The sequence below is a fragment of the Panthera onca genome, chromosome C1 (genome assembly GCF_046562875.1).
Source record: "Panthera onca isolate mPanOnc1 chromosome C1, mPanOnc1 haplotype 2, whole genome shotgun sequence".
Taxonomy (NCBI): Eukaryota; Metazoa; Chordata; class Mammalia; order Carnivora; family Felidae; genus Panthera; species Panthera onca.
In genome coordinates, this window is record NC_138346.1 from 107119083 (window position 1) to 107145683 (window position 26601).

The window sequence follows — 26601 nt, forward strand, 5'->3', positions numbered from 1 at the left end:
AGTCTAGCTAAAGGTTTACTAATTTTGTTTATCGTTTCCAAAAACCAGCTCAGTTTTATTGATTTTTCTATTCTCTATTTTGTCTACTTCTTCCCTTTGCTCTCTATTTTTACTCTGAATTTTTTTTAACTTTCTTTCTTCTACACTTTTAAAATTCACAGGGAACCCAAAGGATCTTGAATAGCCAAATCAACTTGAGAAAGAACAAAACTGAAGGCATCACAATATCTGATTTCATAATATATTACAAAACTAAAGTAATTAAAATATTATGATATAGTAGGATACTGGCACAATGACAGACATATAGATCAACAGAGCAGAATAAAGAACCCAGAAGTAAGTCCACACATATATGGTAAACCGATTTTTGACAAGGATGCCAAGACTATACAATGGGGAAAAGATAAGTCTCTTCAACAAATGATGCTAAGAAAACTGGATATGCACAAGCGAAAGAAAGAAAAGAAAGAAAGAAGGAGAGAAAGAAAGAAAGAAAGAAAGAAAGAAAGAAAGAAAGAAATTAGATCCTTATTTCACACCACACACAAATTCAAATCAAAATAAAGATCTAAATGTTAGACTCTCAGAAGAAACTGTAAAATTCTTATAAGAAAACATAGCGGAAAATCTTCATGACATTATCCTTAACAATAATTTCATGGATAGGACACCAAAATCACAGCCAACAAAATCAAAAATAGATAAGTAGGACTAAATCAAGCAAAAGCTTCTGCATAGCAAAGGAAACACTCAACAGAGTTAAACGGCTTCCTGTAGAATGGAAGAAAAGATTTTTAACTGTATATCTGATAAAGAGTTAATTTCCAATATTTATAAAAAAATTCCTACATCTCAACAGCAAAAAAATGGGTTAAAGACATGAATAGACCTTTCTCCAAAGACATACAAATAGCCAATAGATATATGCTAAGATTCTCTGTCACTATTAATCAAATTCAAATCAAAATCATAATGAGATATCATATCACACCTGTTAAGATGGCTATTATCAAAATCCCTCCAAAGACAATAATTTTGATGACGATAAAAGGATATTGGAATTCTTGTACCCTTTTAATGAAACTGTAAAATGGTATATCCTTCATGTAAAATTGTATGGAGATTCCTTAAAAACTTAAAATGGAGCTATCATATGATTTAGCAGTCCCACTTCTGAGTATTTGTCCAGAAGAACTGAAATTATGATCTTGAAGAAATATTAGTACTCATGTTAAAGTGCTATTCACAATAGCCAAGATGTGGCAATAAGCAAATGCCTATTGACGGATGAATGGATAAATACACACACACACACACACACACACAAACACACACACACACACAGTGGAATATTGTTTAGCATTTAAACAGAAAAGAAAATTCACAGTATGTAACAATATGGATGAACCTTGAGAACATTATGCTAAATAAAATAAGCCAGCCACAGAAGAACCAACTGCATGATTCCACTTCCATGAGGCATCTAAAATGGTCAAACTCAGGAGTGCCTGGGTGGCTCAGTCAGCTAAGCATCCAACTTCGGCTTAGGTCATGATCTCACGGTTCATGAGTTTGAGCCCCGTGTCAGGCTCTGTGCTGACAGCTCAGAGCCTGGAACCTGCTTCAGATTCTGTGTCTCCCTCTCTCTCTGCTCCTCCCCTTCTTGTGCTCTATCTCCCTCAAAAATAAACATTAAAATTAATTAATTAATTAATTAATTAAATGGTCGAATCAGAATCAGACAGTAGAATGGTGTTTATTAGGACCTGGGAGGAGGGGAAAATAGGGAGTTGCTAATCAACGTGTATTAGGTTTCAGTTACACAAAATGAGTAACTTCTAGAGATCTTCTGTAGAACATTGTGTCTATGATTGACAGCACTGTTTTGTGCACTTAAAATTTTATTAAGTTGGTAGATCTCATTTTGAGTGTTCTTACCACAATAAAATAGAATAAAATTTAACAAATTTTACAATATTATCAGGTCATGTATTCCTATATTCTAATAGAAATATCTATAGTCTTTTCTAAGTCTAAAAGTAAAAATGGTCTACTTCAGATTACCAGTTTGCCTTCTGCATTCAAATCTCCCTTCCAAGTAATCTGAAATATAGACAACATTGACACATTTAACACTACATATACTATTTATTCCTCTCATTGTTTCTGTATTCATCCCAGGCACATCACATTTATTCTGGTTCAAATTTTCTCCAGCACATGGCAAACAGGCTCATGACTTTGGATCTTACTTTGGTTTTGCCTGAAATTCTGCTTTTGCTTTGCTTTTGCCTGAAATTCCTCCATTGCTCCCACAACAGACAAAGTTTTGCTCATCACCTCTGGATTCAAAAAAATCTATCTTGCTGAGTTTTAGGAAGGCAGAGTCCCTTTCTTCCTGTTCTGGCTTTCGCTGGTAAATTCATCATTTAGTATATATTTAGTGGTTGTGATGTCTGCCTTACTGTCCACACGCGGGAGTGTTCTGAGGGCCTAGAACATGGCGTATTCATCTAATAGCTAGTGCAGCTCTCGTGTTGACCTAGCCCCCAGGAGGTGATCAATATGTTTGTTGAATGTATAAACTCTAAATTGTTTGACTCCTCCTATCCACAGACCAAACCTCACAGTCAAAAGTTTAGAACTACATTAGTTATAGAACTACATCCTCAGGGCTGTAATGATACATCAAGAACATCAAACATGTCTATGGAAATTGCCCAAAAAGAAAATATGTGTCAGTGTCATGTTTTTATCACAGTCTCCAATGGTCTGGTGCTGTGCAGAATTAACTCACATAGGCAGAAATGGGTATAATTGCAAGCCATGATTGAAAGTCTTGAAAATAGACAGCAAAGAGCCTGTCTTCCTAAATCCATCCATGCGGGGAAACTTGGTCTTTTGTGAAATAAACCAAACTTACGAAAAGTCTTTAATTTCCTTCTTGGTTACAACACATTATTAAGTGATGCTATCATCTTCCCCTGTTTCCCTCTAACACATTTGGTTGGGGCTGGCTTTATTTTCTGTTTAATAGCAGAAAAAAAATGTCACTAAGGAGATATGCAAATGGTTCAAAGATGGTGAGCTGAAGTAATTAAAACCTTCCATATGAAAAGCTTGATCAAGATTAAATTGTATATATACTTTATTCATACATACCTTTTCCCCCATATCGAATTTAATTTATCCAATCCTATAAACCTAAAGTTGAACACCAGCAATTCATAGACTCATGCTGCATCAAGTTCTCATTTTAATCCAATGAAAAATTGCCAGGAAACCGAGATGCGGATTTTGAAACCCATTAATCAGGTTTTTTGACAAATAAGAAGCAAAACAAAAGATGGAAATATCATTTTATATAGAATTCCAAGAATATAGTAAGAAACCAACTAAGGTTTCCTAAGAAACCAACTGAGGTTTCTCCATTCTCAATGCCGCTATGTACTAAATGCTTTCTGGGGTTGTAAAGGCAGGATGACTCTTTCCTAAACCAGGAAATAACATCATAGCAAGAAAAGATAGTTTCGTATTGGGAACTGGAGGTACAGAGTCAGTAAATTCTGAGCAATGGAATATCCTTGAGAAGCATTTGTCTAGTAAATTTAGCACCAAACTTTTGAACTTCAGCATCTATAAATCTAATCTTACCCAATCTCTAATCATTTTAGACCAAAATCACTGAGCTACAACTTTCTGCTTTTACTTTAAAATCGTCTTTAAATAAATTGCTTTCCATCTGTCTTTTTCCCATTATAAATTTTTAAGACAGACTTTATTATGCCAACTCATTTTGGCTGTATTGAAAACAAATTCTTTTTGAGGGTGAGGTATCATCATTCATATTCTGAAACTTCCTATTAACGCTTCGGAACATAAGCCAGAGTCCACCAGACACAAATTGTCAGACAAATGTCAAACACAGAAAGATTGCATTGGCCATATTCTAAGGTCTTTTTCCCCCAGGGGAATATGATCGTCTTTGATAAGTAGGATCTTGATATCCCTACGAAACTTTGCTATGTGAGTGAAACCGAGTGGTCCCAAACAGGACTTGCTGGAAGTTAAATTGTCATATTTAATGGCACCAAACTATGAATAACAATAACCATTTCATGAGCGCTTCAAGTACTAAGCATTGCATTTCATTTGGGATTTTCACAACCACCTTGTCCTTTGGCACCATCCCGTTTTTTAAAAAAAAATTTCAATGTTTATTTTTGAGAAAGCGAGAGAGTGCACACACACGCACAAGCTGGGGAGGGACAGAGAAAGAGGGAGACAGAGGATCCAAAGCAGGTTCTGCGGTGATAGCAGATGTGGGGCTCGAACTCAAGATCGCGAGATCATGACCTGCGCTGAAGTCAGTTGCTTAACTGACTGAGCCACCCAGGCACCCTGACATTCTCCCATTTTACAGTTAAAAAGATTTTAAATAATTTGTCCTTTCTATCATATGCCTAACATGAGATGAAATCTTAATATATGTCCAACATCCTGAACACGAAATCTCAAACCCATACACTGCTATTTCTTTGATAAGGTGGTAGATACATCTAAAGTGACAACAAATGTTCAAAGGAGGAGTACACAGTATCTCCTTGCAAGTATAAATGCATCTATGAAAAGTGGCTTGACTGACATTCGAAACCAAAGAACTACAAAATAGGAAACCACGAGTCACTTCCTTCAAAAAATTAATTAAAATTCCCTCCAATACCTTTTACTATCTCCTTTACCAGATAGCAAACCCTCAACCATTTTCCTATAGTCTGACCCTTAGCTAAATCACTTGTTTATTTGGAGACCACTCGTAGTTCTGGTTGTCTTCACCCTGGGCGTTCTTCACTCAACCTCCTCAAACACACCCTTCTCCTCCCATCTCTCTTGGCTCAACACATAAGCTAAGTTCTCTAGGAAACTCCGGGGCCGCAGGAAGAGGTCAAGTCCTCTTCTAGGTGTGAGTCTCCACTGTGTTGGATTTGTTTCCCTTGGCATGTAATTCAATTGTAGTTAGTTGTCAGACAGGGACAAAATATAGAACTTCCTCAATTTATTATGGGGGTATGTCCTAACCAACCGATGATAAGTTGAAAATATCGTAAGTAAAAAATGCATTTAATACATCTAACCTACATCATAGCTTAGCCCACTGAACTTACGCATGCTCAGAATACATATATCAGCCTACAGTTGGGCCAAATCATCTAACACAGAGACTGCTTTATAATAAAGTGTTGACTATCTCATATAATTTATTGGATACTGTAGTAAAGTGGGAAGCGGGGTGGTGGTGTGGGTACAGAATGCATCGGTTATTTACCTTCATGATCTGTGGCTGACTAGGAGCTGTGGTTCACTGTCATTGCCCAACATCATGAGACAGGATGTTACCACCTTATCCGCCTGGGGAAAATTTCCAAAATAAAAATGTGAAATACCATTTCTACTGCATATGTATCACTTTGGGATCATAATAAAGTAGAAGAAAATTGTAAATAGAACCATCTGAAGGCAGGAACTGTCTGTATATGAAATCATGAGTATCACGAGCTTTCACTGCTGTTCTCTGCCTGACACTTTCTGGATCTTTCCTTGTGTTGACCCAGGTGTTGGATGAGTCAATGAAATAGAGGAACTATAGAAGATGACAGCCACAGAAAGAAAGCGAAGAGAGAGAAAGAGTATGAATTATTAAGTAAATGGGGAAAAATGTTAAAAAAAATGCTAAAAGCAAAATGTATATAGGAGTTTTTTGCAATTATGCAAGGTTGTAAGTAAGCCACAATAAATACCAAAATGTAAGCATACATAAAAACATGCGGTCAATAAGCAACAGGAATTTATGGGAAGAAAATCAAAATTTCTCAACAATCTCCAAAGATCAAAAGAATAGGAACCAATGATATTTTATGTTATTATAGTTTATATAATAAATACAATTATATTTTATTTTATTTAGGGGAAGTGAAACATTGTGAACATCCAAACTCAACTCATTTAACAGAAATATGTTTAACTCAATCTAATTAGCACCAATAAATCTACATATCCACCCCTCAAGGGATTCTTTTGTTAGTCAGCTTATCCCGTGGTATCTGATATATCAAAGGGTCTTGATAAAAAAGAAAAAATCTGAATGGATGAATGAACAATATCATGTCCTCCAATGTATAGTGCATCTATACCTTGAATTCTATTCTAGTGTTGCACTTTATAGACTATATCAGGGGTCAGTAAAGAGTCATCTAGTAAATAACTTAGGCTTTGCAGATCTTATAATTTCTGTGGACACTTCTCAACTCTGCTATTGTAATGCAAAGACAGCCATAGATAACATGTAAACAAATTACTGTGGCTGTATTTTAAAAGAGAGAAAGAAAGAAAGGAGAAAGAAAGAAAGAAAGAAAGAAAGAAAGAAAGAAAGAAAAAGAGAAAGAGAAAGGAAGGAGAGAGGGAGCAGGGAGGAAAGAAGAAAGAATTTATTGTAGACCCTAACATTTATTTATAGACCAAAAATTTTTGTAGACACTGGAATTTGCATTTCTTTGCAGCCACTAAAAAATGTAAAAAAAAAAAAAAAATCATAGTATGTGTACTGTTCAAACACAAACAGTAGACCTGCTTTGACCTATGAGCTAAGGTTTCCCAAACACTTGCCTATATCTTTTTTTGCTTGTATGCCAATCCTTTCTTAAGTTGTATATAGCTTTAGAGCAGAGCAGGTACTATCTTTGTACCTCCACTATCTAGTTATACATTGTAGAGGTTTTTTTAAATAGGATACCAAATAGAGATCTTATGTGCATTGAATCAAAACACATTCCACTTAAATGAATTGATGTAACTAACTTATTACAAACATCCGTATATTAATAATTTTGAATGGAGAATGTCTTAAGTCATACATACATATTAACTTAACCTTTAAAATAGTTTCTTTTATGATAAAACAGAGGAAAATTTGTATTTAACACATAGCAAGTTTCCCTGAAATTTGAAGGCATTTATCTTCATAACTGTGCCATAATTTCCTCAAAATCACAGTTATCCCTAATTAACTGAGTATGTGCAGTTCCTCATACAGGGCTAGACTAGAGAAGACACTTAGTAGATAGTGACTGATGTGACTTATAAAGAAAATAAAGATTAAAATGGAGCAATACAGAAAAAACACAGTCAAAATGTCTGTATCACTATACATATACGAAACCCTGAAAATATTTTTTTCTAAATTGCACAGCTTCAAGTGATAACAAAACTCTAAGTTTTTCATTGAAAAAGAGATCTGGCATATTTATTTTTAATAAAAATAAAAATAATTAAGATCATGGATTTTATTCAATGTGTTTGATCATAAACTTCTATTATTATTCTTGGTCATGCATGATTTCTTAATAGACATAATATCAGAGGTGTAAGGAAAAACTTAAAGTAAGTCATCAACAGATTTGGTTTTGTTCCTTTACCCTCTCTGGCATCCTCTCTCCAGGTTCCTCCAAATGAACAATAATTCAGCAACCTACGAAGTCCCCCACACTGCTGCTTCAAATCTGCTTGGGAATTTTTTCTTCCCACTAGTCAACACACCCCCTGCTGGCTCTAGGCTAACATTCAGTCCACCTTATTAAAAACGCCAGTAAAAAGCAAATTATAGACGTTTGCACCGTATTTTCGGTGCTGATTCAAATGGAAAAGGGACAAAAGGACAGAACTGCTAGGTATTAGGTTACATAATGAAATAATCCTTTGAAATCAGCTCTTTCTCCTTCCAAATAATTTATTTTCTGAAAAATACACCTTTGGAAAATGGTAAAAGGTTGTAGGGGAGCTTTCACCGTAGTGGTTACCGCGGATCTTATGTTCAGATGTCAGCCTGACTTACTTAAGCACCAGATGTGCACATGGAATGGAAGAGATCATTGCTGCTCTTCATTAATTTTCTTCAACCAAGTTAGAAATAGCAAGTTGGCTTTAGAGACAGCTATTCCCTCAGAGACAGAAACACGGCAGCAGTAACCCTAAAGAATTTTTTTAATAGTAGAAACCAATTTGCCAGTCATCTCTGAGATCAAATGAGCAAGTTAAGTACACACACACACGCACACACACATACACACATATACACACACAGGACTCAGTAGATTTATTTCATTGCCGAGCATTTGTGGCACTAGCAATGGCATGATAAACCTAAACTCTGGAATTGGAATCTCCGCGTTTCTGCTTAATAGCTTTGTGCTTTGGGCAATGTTACTCAAATTTCACAAGTCTTGGTATCCTTATCTGCCAAATGTAGCTAATGATACTTCCCTCGGAATTTTGCCATGAATTCTAAAAGAGAAAACAAAGTCACAATGCCTACTCAGGGTGATATTTAATAAATGTTCTATACTTCTCCAGAGAACCTAACTAGGAGTGGTTTAAATAATACAGATGTTTATTGTTCCACAGTAGAAGTAACTCAATATTGTAATTAATACCCATGATATGTCTCTACTTTTTGCCATGTCATTGTCCTGGCCATTCCCTCATATTCCCAAGATGTCTACTGGAGTTACAAAACTCATGCCCTCATAAGATACTGACCATGCTGCGGGGAAAGCTGCAGGGACAACAGGATTTGTATTAACACGCCTCTCCCTTTCCGAGAAGACAATCTCTCCATCCCCCTGAGTCTTATTGGTCAGAACAGGGACACAAGGCAAGAACCAGACACTCACTCTCAATGGGAAATATAATTGTAAAGGCTTTCTCAGGTCATGATTCCTTCACCAGACTGGATTGTTGTTTTTTGTTTTGTTTTGTTTTTGTTTTTTTGTTTCTTTTGCAATCAAGGCAGAAGTTGGAAACTTACATTTGCATACACTACCTCCCCTATCTAGAAATTGTGAGGGGTGTAAGAACCTTGAAGACAGGACCAGATCAGCTCTTTTCTACGGCAACTATTTAACCAAAAGGAAATGATACATGTCTCGGCACATCATCCTTGCTCAATAAATTAATGTCAGTTGACTGAATTATTGTGTTGCCTTTGAATAATGAATTATGTATATTTCCTGTAGAATGGATGGTCTTTTCAGATATTTGCATGTATTTTTACTCTATGGATGAACTGGCAAATAAAATGCATGAGAAATCCAGTGGTTAGGGGCTGAATAAATTGTCTTCTTAAAAAAAATACATTTATTCATTTTTGACAGACAGAGAGAGACAGAGCATGAGCAGAGGAGGGATGGGGAGAGAGGGAGATGCAGAATCTGAAACAGGCTCCAGGCTCTGAACTGTCAGCACAGAGCCTGACGTGGGGCTCGAACCCACAAACTGCGAGATCATCACCTGAGCCAAAGTTTGACATTTAAGCACTTGACTCACCCAGGCACCCCTAAATTGTCTTCTTTGAACTAGGGCATAATATTTAGAACTTTCCTATATAACAACAACAACAACAACAAACTTTTACATGTATGATTCTTTCTATTCACCATGCCCAAATACCAAAGCCAGAAATGATCACACTTCACAATTTACGGATGTAGAAGCTGAATCTCAAGAGTATTTACTCAAGGTCTCATATCTGGTAAGCTGCAAAGTCAAGGCTAATGCTTGGGGTTTCTGATCCTAAGCTCAGAATACTTTCCATTAAACTCGAAACAGGTTTGTCTTGAAACATGATATATATCACAAATGACTTCTGAGTGATTGTTGGCACCACTTCCCTCAGAAAGAGCCAGAAATAAGTAAAGAGGAGACATCCTCTTTGTGACATACGTTCTGGATGTGGCATGGCTGGAATTATACAAATATACTTACATAAATACATTCAAAATACTTTTGAATTCCTCTCAAAAACTAAATCCAAGTTTTTGAGAAATATATGGCTAGGAAAAATTAACTATAAAGATACTAACCTAAACTGCATTCCTATTGATTTTTCCATATAACTGATATCTTGATTTACAAGGTAAATAAGCATAAATGCCTTCAAAGGAGACTCTGAATTCTGGTGCAATGGATGAAGAGGGGTGAGGGGAGGGGATGGGTATATCTTTTAAAAAGTTGACAAGGCTTTTTTATATCTAATATTATCCATTCATCATTTTTTTTACATTTTATTGACAGAGGCAGAGCATGAATGGGGAAGGGGGCAGAGGGAGAGAGAACCCCAAGTAGACTCCACACTCAGTGCAGAGCCTGATGTGGGGCTTAATCCCATGCCCTAGGGGTCATGACCTGAGTGAGTCAAAATCAAGTCAGATGCTCAACCAACTGACCCACTCAGGCGCCCCTCAAATATTTTTCAAAAGCCTCCATGTATGCTGAAGACTCCAAGTTGAATGTTAACTGATAAATTACTTCTGAGAAACTACTCAGAGTGAGGAAACCCTATGAAGAGAAACAATATAAAGGAATTGAAAAAGACTTCAAGAGAGATGTGTTAGCTGAATTTGGAGTGCAATGGTGAGCAAAAAGTAGCCAATTGGGAAGAAGCAGTCCACAGAAGGAAGAAAGAGTAGTATGTACCAACAGAACGACGTATACCAGCTGAAAAAAACATGTGTTTCAGGTGAAGGTATATAAAGGGTTTTTCTATTCATAGGAGATCGATGTAAGAAGATGGCTAGTTTTGATGTCAAGGATGAACACGGTGGTTACAAGATTGAGTTTGAGATGGAACAAGGAGACAGAAGTAGCGGGGAGAGGCTCAAGTGAATTGTTGTCAACCTTTGGCTGAGGTCAATTTGCCTTAATGGAAAAGCCAGCTCTTCTGTAAAAGTAGAATTCTGCCTTCATTACCCTAACATGTGACTTCCTGTGAGGGCAAAGGCACCCGACCTAACCTGAATTCAATAACAAGCCTCATGGCAAAGGGTGACTCAAATCCATTTACCCCCAAAGAGACAACCACTTCCTTATGCCAATTGCAAGTTTTCCTTCCCAGAGGAAGCAATCTTTGTCAACTTAAAAACACCTATAGCACTTATTATCTGGGCTATTTGGCACTTAAACATATGTTAATTTGTATTGTCATCTTAACTTTTTAAACATCTTACTCTCCCAAGTCATTTTTAGCTCCTCAGAGCAGGAACTTTTTTTTTTCTTGCCATTTCCTACACCCTACAGGTGTAGCATGGTACTGGCCACATGCTCTAAGGAGAAAAAATCAAAAACAAAAACAAAAAAAGAAAAAAAATTAAAACATTTTTTAAAAGAAGGATGAAAAGAAGAATATTAAATTAACTTTCTGCCACATCAATATTTTTAAGAACTCTATTTTTAAAGATATGAGTGGCAGCAGAAATCATCCTGCCATCTTTACAACAAACCATGAATATGTGAAACTGAAATAATCCAAAAGTACTGAGACGCACAACAGACTATGGTGACCAATGCAGAATCCTCTCTCGTACACGCCAGGTACTCATATGTCACGGTGAATTTTACCTATTAGCTCTATAAAGACAAAAGAAAAAAAGATGGATGGGTTTTCATTTTAAGGTGTCCTGTCAGTTGGGGCCATTAATTCTGTGTGATCCTTCAGATGTCAATATCTGTCTCCTCTTAGGATATCATCTGTAACATGGAGATGGTCAAACATAGCTGCTACATGCCTCACAGCAGAATTACAGAATCAAGGAGGCAAACCACCTGTTGAATATTCCAAGGTTAAGATGCCAGGGGATGAATGCTCCTTTCCCTTCCACTCTATTAAAAGGAAGGAAGTGGGAGGGCCCAAGGGAAAATCGAAGGGACATGAACACCGAATCCTGTCCACTTCATTTCTTTTTTAAGATTTCAGATATGCGTTTGTCTTGAGAAGATGTTCCGATTTATCCTTCGAAGATGCAGGTATCTGAGGGTTTCAGTGATCCATTTTTCCTCATTTCCTAGGAGCAATCAATCTGCTCTATCTATGCATCATTTTTAAGCTTCTTCAAAGCAAGGTGTTCTGCATGTATGAGTCCTATATCAAGCAACATGGGGGTTAAGGGACGATATTCAGCTTCCACTCCAGCATTTGAAAGGTGGATTTGTCAGACTAAAAGGTTGACGAAAGAATTTCAAAAGGTAAATATCAATCTGGCTGAGAACGGTTTTAACAGTGATTAATATTCTACAGCTAATAAAAACGTGTTGGCAAAATGCCCCCAGAAGATGGTATTGTTTACACTATTGTCTAAGAGGAACAGCTGTTTACCCCTGAAATGTTAACAAATCTTAGACAAATGTCTGCTGTTTCAGGCTCAAAGTTGCTCTGAGAACAGGTGTATTTGAGAGAGAGAGAGGAAAGCTACAACTGTAAATAGCACTTTAAATTAGGTGCAATTTATATACTATACGCTAGGATTGCATGTGAACATCTAAATGCAGAGTTCCAATATTTACTAATATCTAGAAGATTATTCACAGTTTGGGGGCTTCCCGTAACAAATTTCCCTAATTGCCTTTTAATATATATTTCAAGCACATTTTATTGACCCAGATAGATTCAGTTTTAAGTCACTGTAATAGGAAATGAAGCCCACATCTTTCATAATTAAAAGAAAATATTTATTTATGTAAATATTTTTTGGAGAGGTGTAGAAGATGGGATGATGTCGGGGAGCGTTAAACTCTGTGAATAAAAATCTGTACTCTCTGGGTATCATATTCCCATTTTTAAAAAGAGAGGTCTTATGGAGCAAGGGGAAATCTCACCCACTGCTAGTGGGGGAAGACATATGAATTGCTAACATCATTTTACAAAGCAATGAGAGATACCTGCTAAAGCTGAAGATAAGCATTTCACAAGATATGGAAATTCTACTCCTAAGTACATATTTGAGAAAAAGTAAGAGACGGGTATAAGAGTGCATAGTTCACATTGAGAAAAAACAAACAAGCAAACCTAGAAATAGTCTGTAGGTTCATAAGCAGAACAATTAACGACTACGTTGTGGCTTATTTATAAAATGAAATATAATACAGCAGTTAAAATGAAAGAATTAGCACTACATATATCCAAGCAAAGAAACTGGAAAAATATAATGCCGAGTAAATTGCAAGGTGCAAAATGAAACAGTATGATACCATTTATATATTGATTAAAGGCAACCAAAGTGATACCATATATTGTTTAGGGATGTAAATATGTGTGGTAAATGTATAAAAACACAATGTATGAGAATGAGAATAAAAGTGTTTACCTTTAGATATGGTAGGAGATAACTGGGATTAGACAAGAACGCAAAAGCAACTTAAATTATATGTGTACTATTTTATTTCTTCTAAAAACCGTCTGTTAAAGAACATACAAGGCTGGATAATGGTGCCTATTATTTTCTACACTCTCCAGTATGATTAAATTATCTACATAGGTGTTTTAGAACCTGAAATACTCAAAGGCCACAGATTGGGTGGCAGCACTTGGGACACTCAGTAGGAGAGGCAAGACCGATCAGCTTGACTTTGGGCACCAGCCCCCTCCTTACTCCTTACCCACCAGGGTAGCTTCTTGGATCACCTCAGCTTTGATGTGTTGTGACTCACCATCTCCTGGAAATGGCCGTCCTTCCACAGGTAAAGCCTGTGCCGGAGAAGTCTTCCGGTTGCCCAAGAATCTAGTAGCTGGCACAGTTATTTTCAATTAGAAGCTCAGAGACAAGAGCATCATTGTAAGTTACACGTGAAAGGACCCCCAGAATTCTCTCCTCTCTATGAAAATGATGGTGTCACAAATCGAATTGTTATTCAACTCCTTTTAGTATTCCGAAGATGTGAGCAGAGCTCTAACCAAAAACCACAAAGTTAACCTTAGGATTCATGCAGAAGCAGCCTAGATGCTGCTGCAGGAGGGAGGATGGGGAGGGAAGGGGAGACATCAACTTCCTCTGAAGTGACTCTACCCCTAACTTGATTGTAAGCTTCACATAGGAGAAATCGTTATAGTCCCTCATTTTGTTAAGGTTTGGCAGCTCTCTGACAGCTTCCAATAAAAACAAAATAAATTGATTTATGGTAAAGCAGGAGAGTCCCCAGATACAAACCAGAAGCCAAAGACAGAAGCAGGGTTTCTAATAAGCATCCAGGAAGAAAAAGAACTACTCTTTACCTCCTCTGAAATTTAAATCCCTCAGCGGGGGTGGGGGGATAGGGTGGGGGGACGGGGCCAGGGTGGGGTGGGGTGGGGTGAGGGGGCGGGGGTGGGAGGCTCAGATCTCCAATCTTCGGAGTCAACCGGGGCCCCCACCCTGACTCTCCCCATTACCACACATAATTTGTGTCTCCCTCTCTCGGAGACCTAAAGCCCGGAACATCTTACAGTGGTCGCCCCAAGCTCCCTGCCAACAGCATGGAGGGTGTGTGTGTGTGTGTGTGTGTGTGTGTGTGTGTGTGTATGTGGCCGCCCTGAAAGTGCGAGCTGTGGCATCCCGCGCGGGGGTCGCAGAGCAGGGGGCGCGGACCTGACATTAAGTCGCTACATCAAAAACCCCAACACCGCCCATACCCGTCGGCCTTCCTTAGTAGGAAGCAACCCCGGGGGAAATCCTTCAAAAATTCAAGTCTTCCCTCTCCCCTTAAAATAGAAAAAGAAAAAGAAAGAAAGAAAGAAAGAAAGAAAGAAAGAAAGAAAGAAAGAAAGAAAGAAAGAGAAAGAAGGAAAAGGAAAAAGAAAAAGAAAAAAGGCATGTCGTTAGCTCCTTGCCAAGCTTTCCACGGGAAATTCGCTCTGGCCGCTGCGTTCTGTCTTGCAACTCCCTGCAGAATCCCTAGGGCAGCGGCGTTCTAGGAAAACCTGGGGGAAAGGTCAGCGCCTCTGCTCCTCCCGGGCGGGGGCGGGGCGGGAGGGTGCGAAGGGGAGGAGAAGGGAAGGGAGGGGAGGCGAGCGCGGAGAGCGCTCGCGGGAGAGGGGCCCGCGGCCCCCGGGGCAGCCGGAGCGCACGGCCGCCGCGCGGGGCCTGGAGGACCCGCCCAGGCCGCTCTCATAGGAGGGCGCGGGGCGGGCCTGGCCGGGGGCGGTGCCGCGCGCCCCGCTCGCCTATAAGGAGCGGCCGGCCCGGGTGCGGATCCCAGCGCCGGCGGCCGAGGTGCAGCGGCCGTGCGCCCGGCTCGCCGCCTGCTGTTGCAGCGGGGCTCGGCTTTGCGCCTTTAAGGAGGGGGAGCGGAGGGCGAGGCGGGCGAGGCGGGCGAGGCGGGCGCGCACAGCGAGCGGCAGGTGCGGGCCCCGCAGCTCCAGCCGCAGCTCCAAGGCAGACCCCGCTGTGCTTTCGGTGGAGCTTCTGGACACGGGATGGAGTGAAGCAGCGAGTGGCTCTCCTTGGGGGGGCGGGAGGGGGCCAGGCGGCGCGCAGGAGAGAGGACGACAAGAGTGAGAGAGAGAGAGAGAGAGAGAGAAGGCGCAGCGGCAGCCGCGGCCGGCGCCTGCGAATTTGGGATCCGACTGGGAGGGACCGCTTCCTCGGGGGAAATGGATTCTGTACCACGGCTGACCAGCGTTCTCACTTTGCTGCTCTCCGGCTTGTGGCATGTAGGATTCACGGCGACAAATTGTGAGTACCAGGAGCTGGGAGCGGGTAGGTGAGGTGGGGAACGCGAGCGTGGGAGAAAGACCCTCAAGTGTCCACGCGTGTTCAGTTGTGCCTGCCCCGAGCAGAGGGGAAGGGGGGCGGGGGTTGCTGATTGGTGTGGTTCCATCCCTCAAACCATCCCAAAAGTTAGCTCCGATGAGCCAGCCCCACCGGGTTGCCTGCCCTTCTCCCCGAATCGCAAAGTTCCGGGGAGAAGGGAGGGATCGCCTTCCTTTAGCCTCAAGCCAGCTCCGCGTTCTACGCCTGCCTGGTGTCTAAGCAGAGCTTTTCCTGAGAAGGGCCCCGGGTTCAGATCGTAGGCACCGAGGGCTGTGAGCTCCCCGAGATACAGATGCTCCCGGCCACCGCGCTGGGTGATAGCGGTGACAGTCTCCGAATGCGGCTGCCTGGGATTTGCAGTGTGCCCACTGCCTCACGAGACGCGGCTTTCAGCTCTCCCCCAGGCAGAAAGCTTCAGCTGGGGTATCTCGCAACCGAGAGGCACCGGTTTACTGGGATTGGGAGTTTTGGCCTAAGAGTCGTGGCCCAGTGTAGTCAAACCACAAGATCAATGGCTGCCCCTGTTCCAGAAGGAAGAGCTTTTGATGCACACTCCACCCCCAAAATCTTTGTGCCAAAGAACACATAATGAGTATGCACTAAGTGTACCCTCTGTCGTCCAAGCTCTAACCTCAGCAAGTGCAGGGCATTTAATTTAATAGGCAGGAAGGCTGGACACCTGGGGATCCGCCACCTGCACTGTGTATTTAAAGAACCCAGTTCGTCAAAGTTGAATAAATCGCTGGAGCCATCAGAGGTTCAAGCTCAATTGCTCAGCTGCCTCTCTAGGCAGAGAGAGGGAAGTTTTTCCAGCTTGGGAACTCCTAAATGAGAAAGAACACAATTAAGCCATCTGTGTTGTTTCCAAAGATGGTTTATCAAGGTTCCTTGAGTTTCTGTGCTTGCTCCCCTCTCTGCTAACCCGGCCAGGAACCTCAGAATTGCTTAAGCACGTTGGGACATAACATCGCTGTTAGAGAAAGATGGGAAGACTACTTAGTACTTGTCAATCCCCCTATATCACTCCTCACCCTCTTAGGTCCAAGAGGACCTTGGGTAAGAGGTACTCAACCCAGTGTTGCATCTCAAGGGAGGACATTTAGACAAATGTTGTTTACTGGAAATGATCCAAAGCAGAGCCAGAGTCTCTATCTGTGATTGGAAATTTTGGAGACTCAGAATCCATAGTTATAAGGTATATGCCTTATAAAGACTTTATGAAAGTTTGTATTCTAAAGGAGGGCTAAAGAGGTCAGTCTCTCTAAAGGGAGGAAGGAGCCAGAGGGACTTAGTTTAGAAATCATTTCAGAGAATAGAAAGAAAATGGTTAGAATCTGATGTTTCTCTTTTCCCCCTCCTCCCTCTTCCCCCCCCTCCTCCCCCTCTTCCTCCTCTTCCTTCTCCTTTTTCTTCTTTTAAGTGAAATTGTTCCCATGGTGCTTTAGAAAAACATCTAAGTGGTTTAGTTAGAGGAAGTTAGGCATGATGCTGAGTTAGCCTGTCTACCTCCTAAAACACTAGAGGTCAGTATTGTCCTAATGATGCAAAGGTGTAGCCGTGAAATGGCTCTTTTTCCTTTAGCACATTTACTTCTCTGGAAATAGTGAATATTTTGAAGATCCACAAAGGTGGGGTGAGGAATAAGGGTGAAAGAGGTAGAACATACTCTGTAGGAATGTGGTTTGGGCTTCCTTATATAGCACCTTTTCTTAAGAGCAAAGGAAAAAAAAATAAGTTGCAGAATGCCATTTTCTGTAAATTAATTGAATTATGGTTAATATGTTGTAATAATGCTCATGAAACCTACATGGCGTGGATTTAAGGCTCGTGCTTACTGATGCAGCAATAAAGCTAATTCTTAACATTGAAAATGGAACTTTGTGATAATGAGCTTTAGTATTTCATCAGGTGACAGTTTGATTTCCCTATTTCCAATCAACATTTCAATTGAGGGCACACTGCTTGTTAAATATTTGGGGGTCGGTGTTCTCAAAGAATGATACATGTTTTTTATCATGCCGAACAAAATGCGTTAATTCAATAGAATGGCAGCAGAAAATTGCCTCTCAAATCAGTGTATCTTGGTGGTCTTCAGAACCTGTGTTGCAGAACCTCTAAGGAAAAAAAACATTAACATTCCACAATTCTCCCAGACTTCAATTGTGCACACACTTTATCCATTAAATACAGGGCTTTGATTTACTATTTATCTACAATCCATTAGGAATTATATGCATATACTGAGGAAGATAAATCTCCTAATAGTCAATTTGTGTAAGTATATAGGTTATTTGGAGAGTTTTTTTCAAGATTTTTTTATATTTTGAAGTAGTATTTTCCCTCATTCATGACAGTAGCCCCCAAAATGGGGTATTTACCCAAGATGCTAAATGGTACCTAAGAATGCCTGTGAACTTTGTTCAAATAAAAACAACTTTTAATTGTTTACATTATTCTAATAATAATGTGTTGATATTACTAGTGTGTGTAGAATGAGTGTGTGTGTGTCTGTGTGTGTGTGTGTGTGCATGTTTAATTTTCTCATAATCTGACCAAAACTTGGGTGTTCATCTGTAAGAGAGAAATGAATGCTTACCCAATTATAGATTTTATAAGTTTCTAATTACACAAAATTAAAATAAAGTCAGGTTAGAAGGCCAGCTACAGAATAGATATTAGGAATCTGTGCGGAGAACATAATTACCAACCAGTAATAAAAACTCTGGAAATTCCCTCATTCCAGATTTTCAGGATATTAAGTAGCTACAACATCTCCTTTGGGTTTACCCCGAGGGAGTTAGTTAATTTCGAATGTAGCTATGATAGACCAGCGTTAAATGAAAAACCATTTTACATATAATATCAACTCCTTTGACACAAGAAGAAACGATGTGACTTGCTGGTGTTCGAGTGAAAGTAGGAGTTTGAAATGCTGACGGGTTCTAGCCCTGGTTATGCCACAGCTAACATAACCTGTCCGGTTATGCAACTTTCCCTGTACTCAGGCTTGGGTATAAAACAGCTATTGAGATGCGTTTCTTCTCCCAAACAGAACAGCAGCTCAATATTTTACTGAGAAGATTCTTCAAATATTAGGTATGTTGAAAGACTATTATAATAGAACTTGCACTCAGAAGATAAAAGTAATGCATGGGATACTCACAGGGTCACTCTTGGTTCTATTTTTAACAATCGTCAGATGTTATGTGATTATGACAGCCTTAATTTTGACCCAGTAAGTCACTTTGAATGATCCTCAAGCATCTTACCTGCTGGTGCTACATACCAGGTTCAAGGAGATAACAGCCTTGAGAAAGAAATAAACAACTCTTTATTCTCTGATGATGCCATTCATCACAGACGGAACTTCATCTAAAGTATCCTAGGACGTCACTCCTATTCATAAACATCCTCAAGTAAAGAGGTGCGATATACTTTGAGTGATCCGAAGCTTCTGCGCAAGCCCAGTCGATAGGTAAAATTATAAATAAAGATCAGGCTGACTTTTTCCAGCAGGAGAGTGTTTGAGGTGTACTTTTGTGGCATTTACAGTCAGCAGAAGTAAAGGAAGCACTACAAGGGTGATTTGGAAGAGTCCTAAAGATTTTCCTAAGGTTGAACAGGCTAGGCTGATCTTTGACAATTCATGTGAACTCTCTTTCCCTTCAACCCTTAGAGCCCCCATCTCCAAACCAGATTCATATTTTCACCATTGGAAAATATACCTGAAAAACTAGAAGAGCAATGTTCACACCAGGGTATTATGAGAAAATTGGTTTCCATTTGAATAACCTCACCCCAGCCCCTATTCTCATTCAAATGAATAACTCTCCTCTAAATTGACGTTTTCTTTCTTTTTCATTCCAGCTCTTCCCAATTGCCTTTTCTTTCTTTAGTAGGACCCCGTTTTCCTTTTCTACATCATTTTACTTTTCAGTGCCCCTTTGTTACAAAACAAAGCAATGTGATATCGTTTGAAATGTTCCTAAAAGCTTTCACTGGTGATCCAAAGCCCTGTAGCTTCTTTGCCAGAACTCTGCTGAAATATGGCTAGAATATAGGATGCTAATTATCCCTGCCAGTTAGGAAGATGGGGAGAGGGTCCAGTTACCACAAAGATCATAATAGAGTCATCGTTCACTCAATGAGACTTTGTCCTGAAGATTCTGTGTACTCACTTTGAGCCAGTAATAGCATTTTTAATATATTAGGGAAGCTGTCTTCATTCATCAGATCTCTGACACCTTCTGGCAGGTGTCCTTGTAGAGGTTATTGACTTATCCTAATGATCTTGGTGTATTAACTGAAGGAGTTGTATCGAATGATTATTAAGGTCCTATCTAGTCCTAATGTATTTTTGTCTTTAACTCCTGATGTTGCCTACTGGTCATTCCATTTGGATGCTTCTGTGATGGCCATGCTGAAAATTGTTAAGCAATTATATTTAGAATAACAACATAATAGGTTTTAATTCCTACTAACTACGGTGCACTTCGTATCTCTCACTTCATATGCTGTGTCCACATAATTTGGCAAGGTAGCACAGCTAGGTAGACTTTATTAAATCCAGTTTACAGATGAGTGAATCTAAGGTTAATAGAAGTTAATAATTTTCCCAGGATCATAAAACTAAGCAATGAAAAAAAAAATCAGAATTTGGACCTGTGTCTATCTCCAAAGATCAGACTCTGCAAGCTATGAAATTAATTCCCGTGCATTCAGTTGGGGGCTGTATGTGAGTTGGCAAGTTGCCTTGGGATCCCTATGGTTAGGTTAGTCTCCATAGCTCTATCCATAGTAAAGGGCAGGGAGGGAGCAGTTTCCACCACAGCCAACTCCTGAGTTATACACTACAAAAAAAAGAAAAGAAAGAAAGAAAGAAAATTGGAATCTAGATTTGATGCTAGATCCCAAACATCACAATGGTCAAATATAAGAGGCCTTATAGCTGGATGAGCACCAGATGCTTTAGTTTTCTTTTAAAGTTTCAATAAAAAACTGGATAGAGGAACAGCATAGCCTTGATGAAGACTTGTAAGCGCACACACACACATACACACACACACACACACACATACACACACACACGCTTTCCCTCTACTGGGTCAAGTGCCCCTGGGTATGACTTCTCATATTTCCACAACACTTCTGTTAATCCTTGTCTCTCCACATAGGTGCACGGTTCCCCAATTATCGTATTTCATTTGAATGTCTATATTCAGTACCTAAAACATTGGCCGAAGGAATGGATGAGAGAATCAGTGAATGGTTTCCAACTAAGAATTTGAACAAAAATTCTTCTATGGTCCTGTTGCTAGAGTCTTTTAAAATGTATTTGGCTTGTTTTTTTTTTTTTTTTTTTTTTAAACTGGCAAGTATTACTTATTATTATTTTGGAAATGGTAAGAAGACCTGACCTCCGTACCGAGTTTGAGCTAATTTTATTAACTTGCTTTTGCAATTTTAATGAACATTTCCTATATAAGCTGGAAACATACAAATATATAGCCATAAAAATCTTTCTTCATAGCCCAGGGTTCAGTATAAAAAGGAAAAGTTTGAATGCTATTTAACAGGATTTTAGTAGTAAGTTACTGGAAGGATTTTATTTTATTGCATACTGACCACATGACCCCCAGAACATTGTCCTGAGCCTCCAATGTCACCCCTCTAAGCTGTGCTTGGAAGAAGCTTGAAGTGTTAATAGTTCATATATGTCACTCATTTGAAAAACTTATTGAAGAAATGTGTCCCAACTGAAGGCTCTCTTTCCTAAACTCAGGTTTTTCTAGAAACCAGAGAAAGTAAGATGAATAAGAAAATATAGTCTATGATCTCAAGGAACTTTGCACACGGGCAGCCAGAAAAATAAATCTTTAATCACGTCAAAGTGATAAGTGCTAGAGCAAAGATAAGCACAACGTGTAATGTGAGAGACGAAATGCACATCTCGAATTGACTGGGGCATCAAGGCAGGCTCTTGGAGGAAAGAGACTTAGAAGTTAAGACTTCAACAGAGTCAGATTTCACTCACTGGAGAAATGGGGTGGGGGGTTGGGGAGGTTATCACAAGCTGTTTGTATGAAGGCTTAAGAGTAAGGTTTATTTTTGGTGACTAATCGTGGGAGCAGGCTCTAGGCAAATGGACAGAAAAATTGAGAAATCGGTAAGCAGGGAGGGGAGCTCATCTTTGCCATTGAAGCTGTGAAGCTTCATTGAAGGATTTTATATATGTAATTCGATAATACAGAATCAGGTATTTTTTTTTTTTATCACTGTATGAAGTGTAGACTGGACTGGGCCAACACTAGCGGCAAGAAAACTAGGTAAGAGATGATCACGGTAACTCAGGTGATAATAAATATGAGCCCAAAGAAGGAATTTTCAGAATCTGTAGAGGTCACAAAGAACCAGAAAGCAAGCAATGGCCAAGCCCATTGAAAACATAGGGATATATGAACTAGTAAACTCGCAGAAGGCACAGATTTGTGGTTAAAATGTATTCTATAACTGCTTCCATTGTTTTTGACAAATGAGAGCTATAGATGCTAGAAAAGGTGCTCTGTTCTCTGAAATGAAGTTCTTCTCTGGGAATACCAAACGACCATATTCTCAGAGCAGTATATTTCATATTTGCATGACACTCTATAGCACATGCTGTCTGTATCCATCATTCTGATGCATCTTGTAGTCTGTAAATTACGCTGGATTTTGCCAGCAGAGTGAGAACTAGTCATTAAGGAATGTGTAATTAAACCTCAGTGTTTCTGTTCTTGATCCCCTTCTGGTAGGGGAGGGGGTAAACCAGAGATCATGGCTATGATCAGTGGCCGCTCTTTGGAAAGAGAAACAAAGGGAACTTGGGTGTACCACCTTGATTTGCTATCATTGGTAATTGATTTGCTGGCATAAATTCCATGTCTCTACATTTCTAATTGCTTTTGTGCATATTCTTGGGGGTTGATTAATGCCATCTGTTCACTGGATCAGCTGAATTGATTGAGTTTTAAAGGATGACAACAGTAATGTTGAAGAGAGGGAAAAAAACGAAAGGGAAATGCCAAAACACACTCATGATGTATATTATTTTTAACTATCCACCTTTGGAAGCAGAAATATCCCTTTGAAGATGGTCCAAGGCAAATAGCAGTCTAAAGGAATTTGCCTAACAGACAGATGCTGGTAGGTGTTTGTCTAGGCCACTGTTTGCTGAATATACATGTTCACTTCTCTCCCCCTCCACCCCCTTGCCCCTTCCCTCTCTCCCTCCCTCTCACTTTCCCTTCCTCTGTTTCCCACTCCTCTCTGTCATGTGGCCATGCATTTTTGATATTACGATTGGCTCTTCCCTGAGCTCATGATTGTGTTAAGATGTGAGAAGGGGGGGAGAAAAAAAAGTCTGTTATATTCTAGCATTTCCTTGTTATAAACTACGTGGGCACAGTCACCAAATGTGAAGCCTCCCATTAAGGCCTATTCTAAGGTCAGGCCTGACAGGGATCTGCCTCCCACAGGGCATTTGGGAAAGCCCACTTGATTCCAACACCCCCTACCCATCTGTCCCCAGACAGTTCTTCCGCCAACTCCATCAGTGCCCTGAATCTGTAAATACAGGAGAAAGCCTTTCAATGCACGGAAATAATCCTTAAGACACAAAGCCCCGCTGGAGAGAAAATATAGGGATGTATATCTATGCTGATCTATACTTCATGGGGAAGAACAGACTTTTTCCTGAAGAAAAGTTAATAGAAGAGATGGTGCTGGATATCTGAAGAAGAGAATGTTCTGAGTGGGGGAAGGGCAAGGAATGGGAATGTTTAAGGTGTCTAAGAGAAGTGTTACCAACTTCCTGGTTTTGCCCAGGACCTGTGATATTCCAAGCAGGTAGGCAATGGGGCAGCAGTGAGGGAGATTGGGAGGGGTGTATGTCATAGAGTTCTGGGTTGATTTAATTCTCACTCAGCGAACATTTCCTATGGATACTAACATGGACCTTGTAGAGTTAGTACGAGGATAACGTGAATTACTCTATACAAAATGCACATGATGTGGGAATTGATAGTTAAGCCTGTTATTATAATTACGAATGAACCTCAACATGGATTCTCTCAGGATCAGTTATAATACAAATCAGGGCGAAGATGTTTCCATTCTCAGGCAAAGGCAGAAGGGCTCACACTCCCTTCATCAGGGTGAGCAGACAGCTGAGGGATTGGTAAGGCAAATAAAAACTTGTTCTCATGTTAACTCCAATGTCAAGGGGACTGAGGGGAGAATCGGTCTCCACCTGACAGAAACATGACTGTTGGGATTCCTCACGTGTTTCCCGAGCTCCTTCAGGGTATGACCACAGCTTCAGGGCCATGGCCAGTGAACCTGCTCGCTGAAAAGCTCACAAAGAGAGCCTCATGGGAGAGTGGAACAGGGATATCCATCTAGAAAAAATGAGCACATCCCTTCCAGAAAAGCGAGCAGAACTTTACAGATAATATCAGCATTATGGGGGGAAGTGACCTTGATCAGACCTTGAGAAAAACTGGTAAACCTGGGCAGGAGTCATGTGAAGTATCCCCAGTGTCCAAAGCCCTCTGTTTATAGGAGGGTCGGGCAGGAGGTCAGGAGAAGCTTCCTCCCGTGCGCTGCTGAATCCTGTATGGGGTAGATAATAGCAGATATGCTCTTGTTAACATTAAGTTATAAAGTCAGGTGCTGGTACAATGATTGGTGAATCATAAATGCTTCTTCCATTTTCAAGTGAATTATTCACTCATTCATTCATTCATTCATTCATTCAAAAAATATTTATGAAACATCTGCTGTGCATTCATTTCTGTGTGCATTCCCAAAGCCTTTGGTTCACTGACTGTCTGTGGATGGGGGGTTAGGATTGCTGTCCATGTAGTGCCAGAAACAACAACAAAACAAAACATAACAGCAAAACATAACAGTGTGTCTTCAAAACAAGGCTGTGGCACCTTGGCCTCCACTCTGTTCTTGATCAGTTTATTAAACAGCCTTTCCTGTTCCTAGATCGTGTCTCTCTGCTTTCTTGTCTTCGGTGTTCCTTCCCCTTGGCCCCAATTCACCTGCTTCTTAATGCTCCTTCCTTTTTGTCTCCCCTTGTCCCATCCCTCCCTTCCTTACGTTCTTCTACTCTTCTCTTCTTCCTTTCTCTGCTCCATCTCTATTGCTACCTTTTTTCATCTGCCTTGTCTCAATCAACATTTAATAAATGGCTCGTTATTGTGTTTTGTGGCCAATGCGAACACTTTTCAAACTTTTCCACTGAAGTGCCACTCACCGGAAAAAAAAGAAAGAGAGAAAGAAAGAAAGAAAGAAAGAAAGAGCGAGCCTGAAAACCCAGGGGATCCTTGATTCTGCCCCAAGTAGCCACTGAAGCATGTAATTTCTTGAATTTTTGTCTTAAGCTCTCAGACATTTGCATTCTGTTCTGCATTATAGCCATGTTTATACTATGATGAAAAAAATATTTTCCCAAGATCGCCAATTAAAAATGGATGAGCAAAGTTGATTCACTTAACCCATGGCAGAGGGCCACATATGCCCAGAGGCACAGGCCTGAGCTTTCTGGCTCTTTCTTTCTCCCTACGTGTGCCTTCCAGGGCTCCTGTGTGACGAACAACTTCTCTGTGTCTCCTGTCATTTGGAGCAAAAGCAACTTCATTTGCCATCAACTGCGACTGGTCTGTGAAATACACATTATGCTTAATCAATAATGGGAGGTGAGAAGGGCTTATCCATTCACAGGAGGAAAAGAAAGCCACAAGCCTGCTAAGTGAACGGAAATGGAGCTGTTTGGAGGGGCTGTGGGCAAGAAGTCTGTTGAGTCTCTTCCAGGTCCGCCCTGCACCCCTGCTGCAGTAACCTGGAGATGTGCAAGCACATGCGTGAGGTTTTACCCTTGAGTGAATGAGCTCTGCCAGGCTACAGGATTGGGGTCAGCAGGGCAGATTCTTTCTGATTGGAGACAGGCTGAGCTCACCAGGATATGAAAAGAGAGATTAATGCCTCTCATTCTACAACAATCAGGAACCTTTTGACACAATCAAAAGAAATGAAACCAGCAGATTGGAATGTTGGAACACTGGAGATTAGAGATAAAGTTAAGTCACATGTTCCGGAACACGTGTTCGGAAACCTCATCCAGTGCCCGGGGTGGTACCTGATGAGGTCTCCTTCTGTTTCTCCCCACAGTCCTATGGGACAGTCATTGTCTGCTCCATCGTAGGGTGAGGACGTGCTGGCTCGGATGGTCAGATTATTTACCCAAGATCCAATAGCTAAGAGGTGGTCACACTGGGATTATAGTGCACATTTCCCCAACTGCAAAGTCTGTACTTGTTTTCACTCTACTTGCTGTTTTCTCGAACCCAATGCCAAGGCTGAGCCGTTCTTGAACTCGAGTTGATGTTCAGCCTTGCAGAGCCAGCCTTCTCTCTGACCCAGGGTGAGAAAACCCTTGTCAGGCTAGACCTACACACTCCTCCCAGTGTCCAGGTTTACCTTTTCCTAACCTTACAGGCAATCCATTCCCTACATCTAAAAGTCCTCGTGGCAAGCACCTCCTGTGCCTCTAACCGTTTGTAAAAGCTGATTGCGTTACTCATTAAAGCTTATGCCATCAACTGTCCACGGCCAGGTTCCGTGCTGTCACTACCAGCCCCATGGATTCCATGATCAGTGCCCACTGTTAGTGTCTGTTCAGTTTCAGCCTCCTTTGAGAACTTCCTCAGTCAGTGCAGTATTTCTTTTTCATCTACATCATACTGCACTGCTCCTGGGATTTGTTAGATGGATTTTCTGGGGGTTTTTATTGTTAGTTTGTTTCTGTTGTTTAAGTTTGTGCTAATAAGAAAAACTGTATTTGTGATACTCAAGTCACAGGTTCAAATAAGGCAAAAATTGGATGGCCTTCAGATCTGTTCTGCTTCTTTGGGCTCTAGTGTTCATCCCACATACAGCCCAG

The 26601-nt window shown here is 40.4% G+C and overlaps 1 protein-coding gene and 1 long non-coding RNA gene across 5 annotated transcripts in view; one reads left to right on the plus strand and one right to left on the minus strand.

The window, feature by feature from the left end:
• The window catches only part of LOC132673354 (uncharacterized), a 48419-nt gene extending 34369 nt beyond the window's left edge, over nucleotides 1-14050 (minus strand). For both annotated transcript variants that reach the window (XR_009608011.2, XR_009608010.2), the window contains exon 1: nucleotides 13537-14050. This is a non-coding gene — a long non-coding RNA (uncharacterized LOC132673354). The remainder of the gene's footprint in view (nucleotides 1-13536) is intronic.
• Nucleotides 14051-15011: 961 nt separating this feature from the next.
• CNTNAP5 (contactin associated protein family member 5) overlaps nucleotides 15012-26601 on the plus strand; it is an 809440-nt gene continuing 797850 nt past the window's right edge. For all 3 annotated transcript variants that reach the window (XM_078451401.2, XM_078451402.2, XM_078451400.2), the window contains exon 1: nucleotides 15012-15536. In XM_078451401.2, coding sequence (XP_078307527.1) covers nucleotides 15455-15536 — 82 coding nt within the window. In that variant the 5' untranslated portion in view covers nucleotides 15012-15454. The remainder of the gene's footprint in view (nucleotides 15537-26601) is intronic.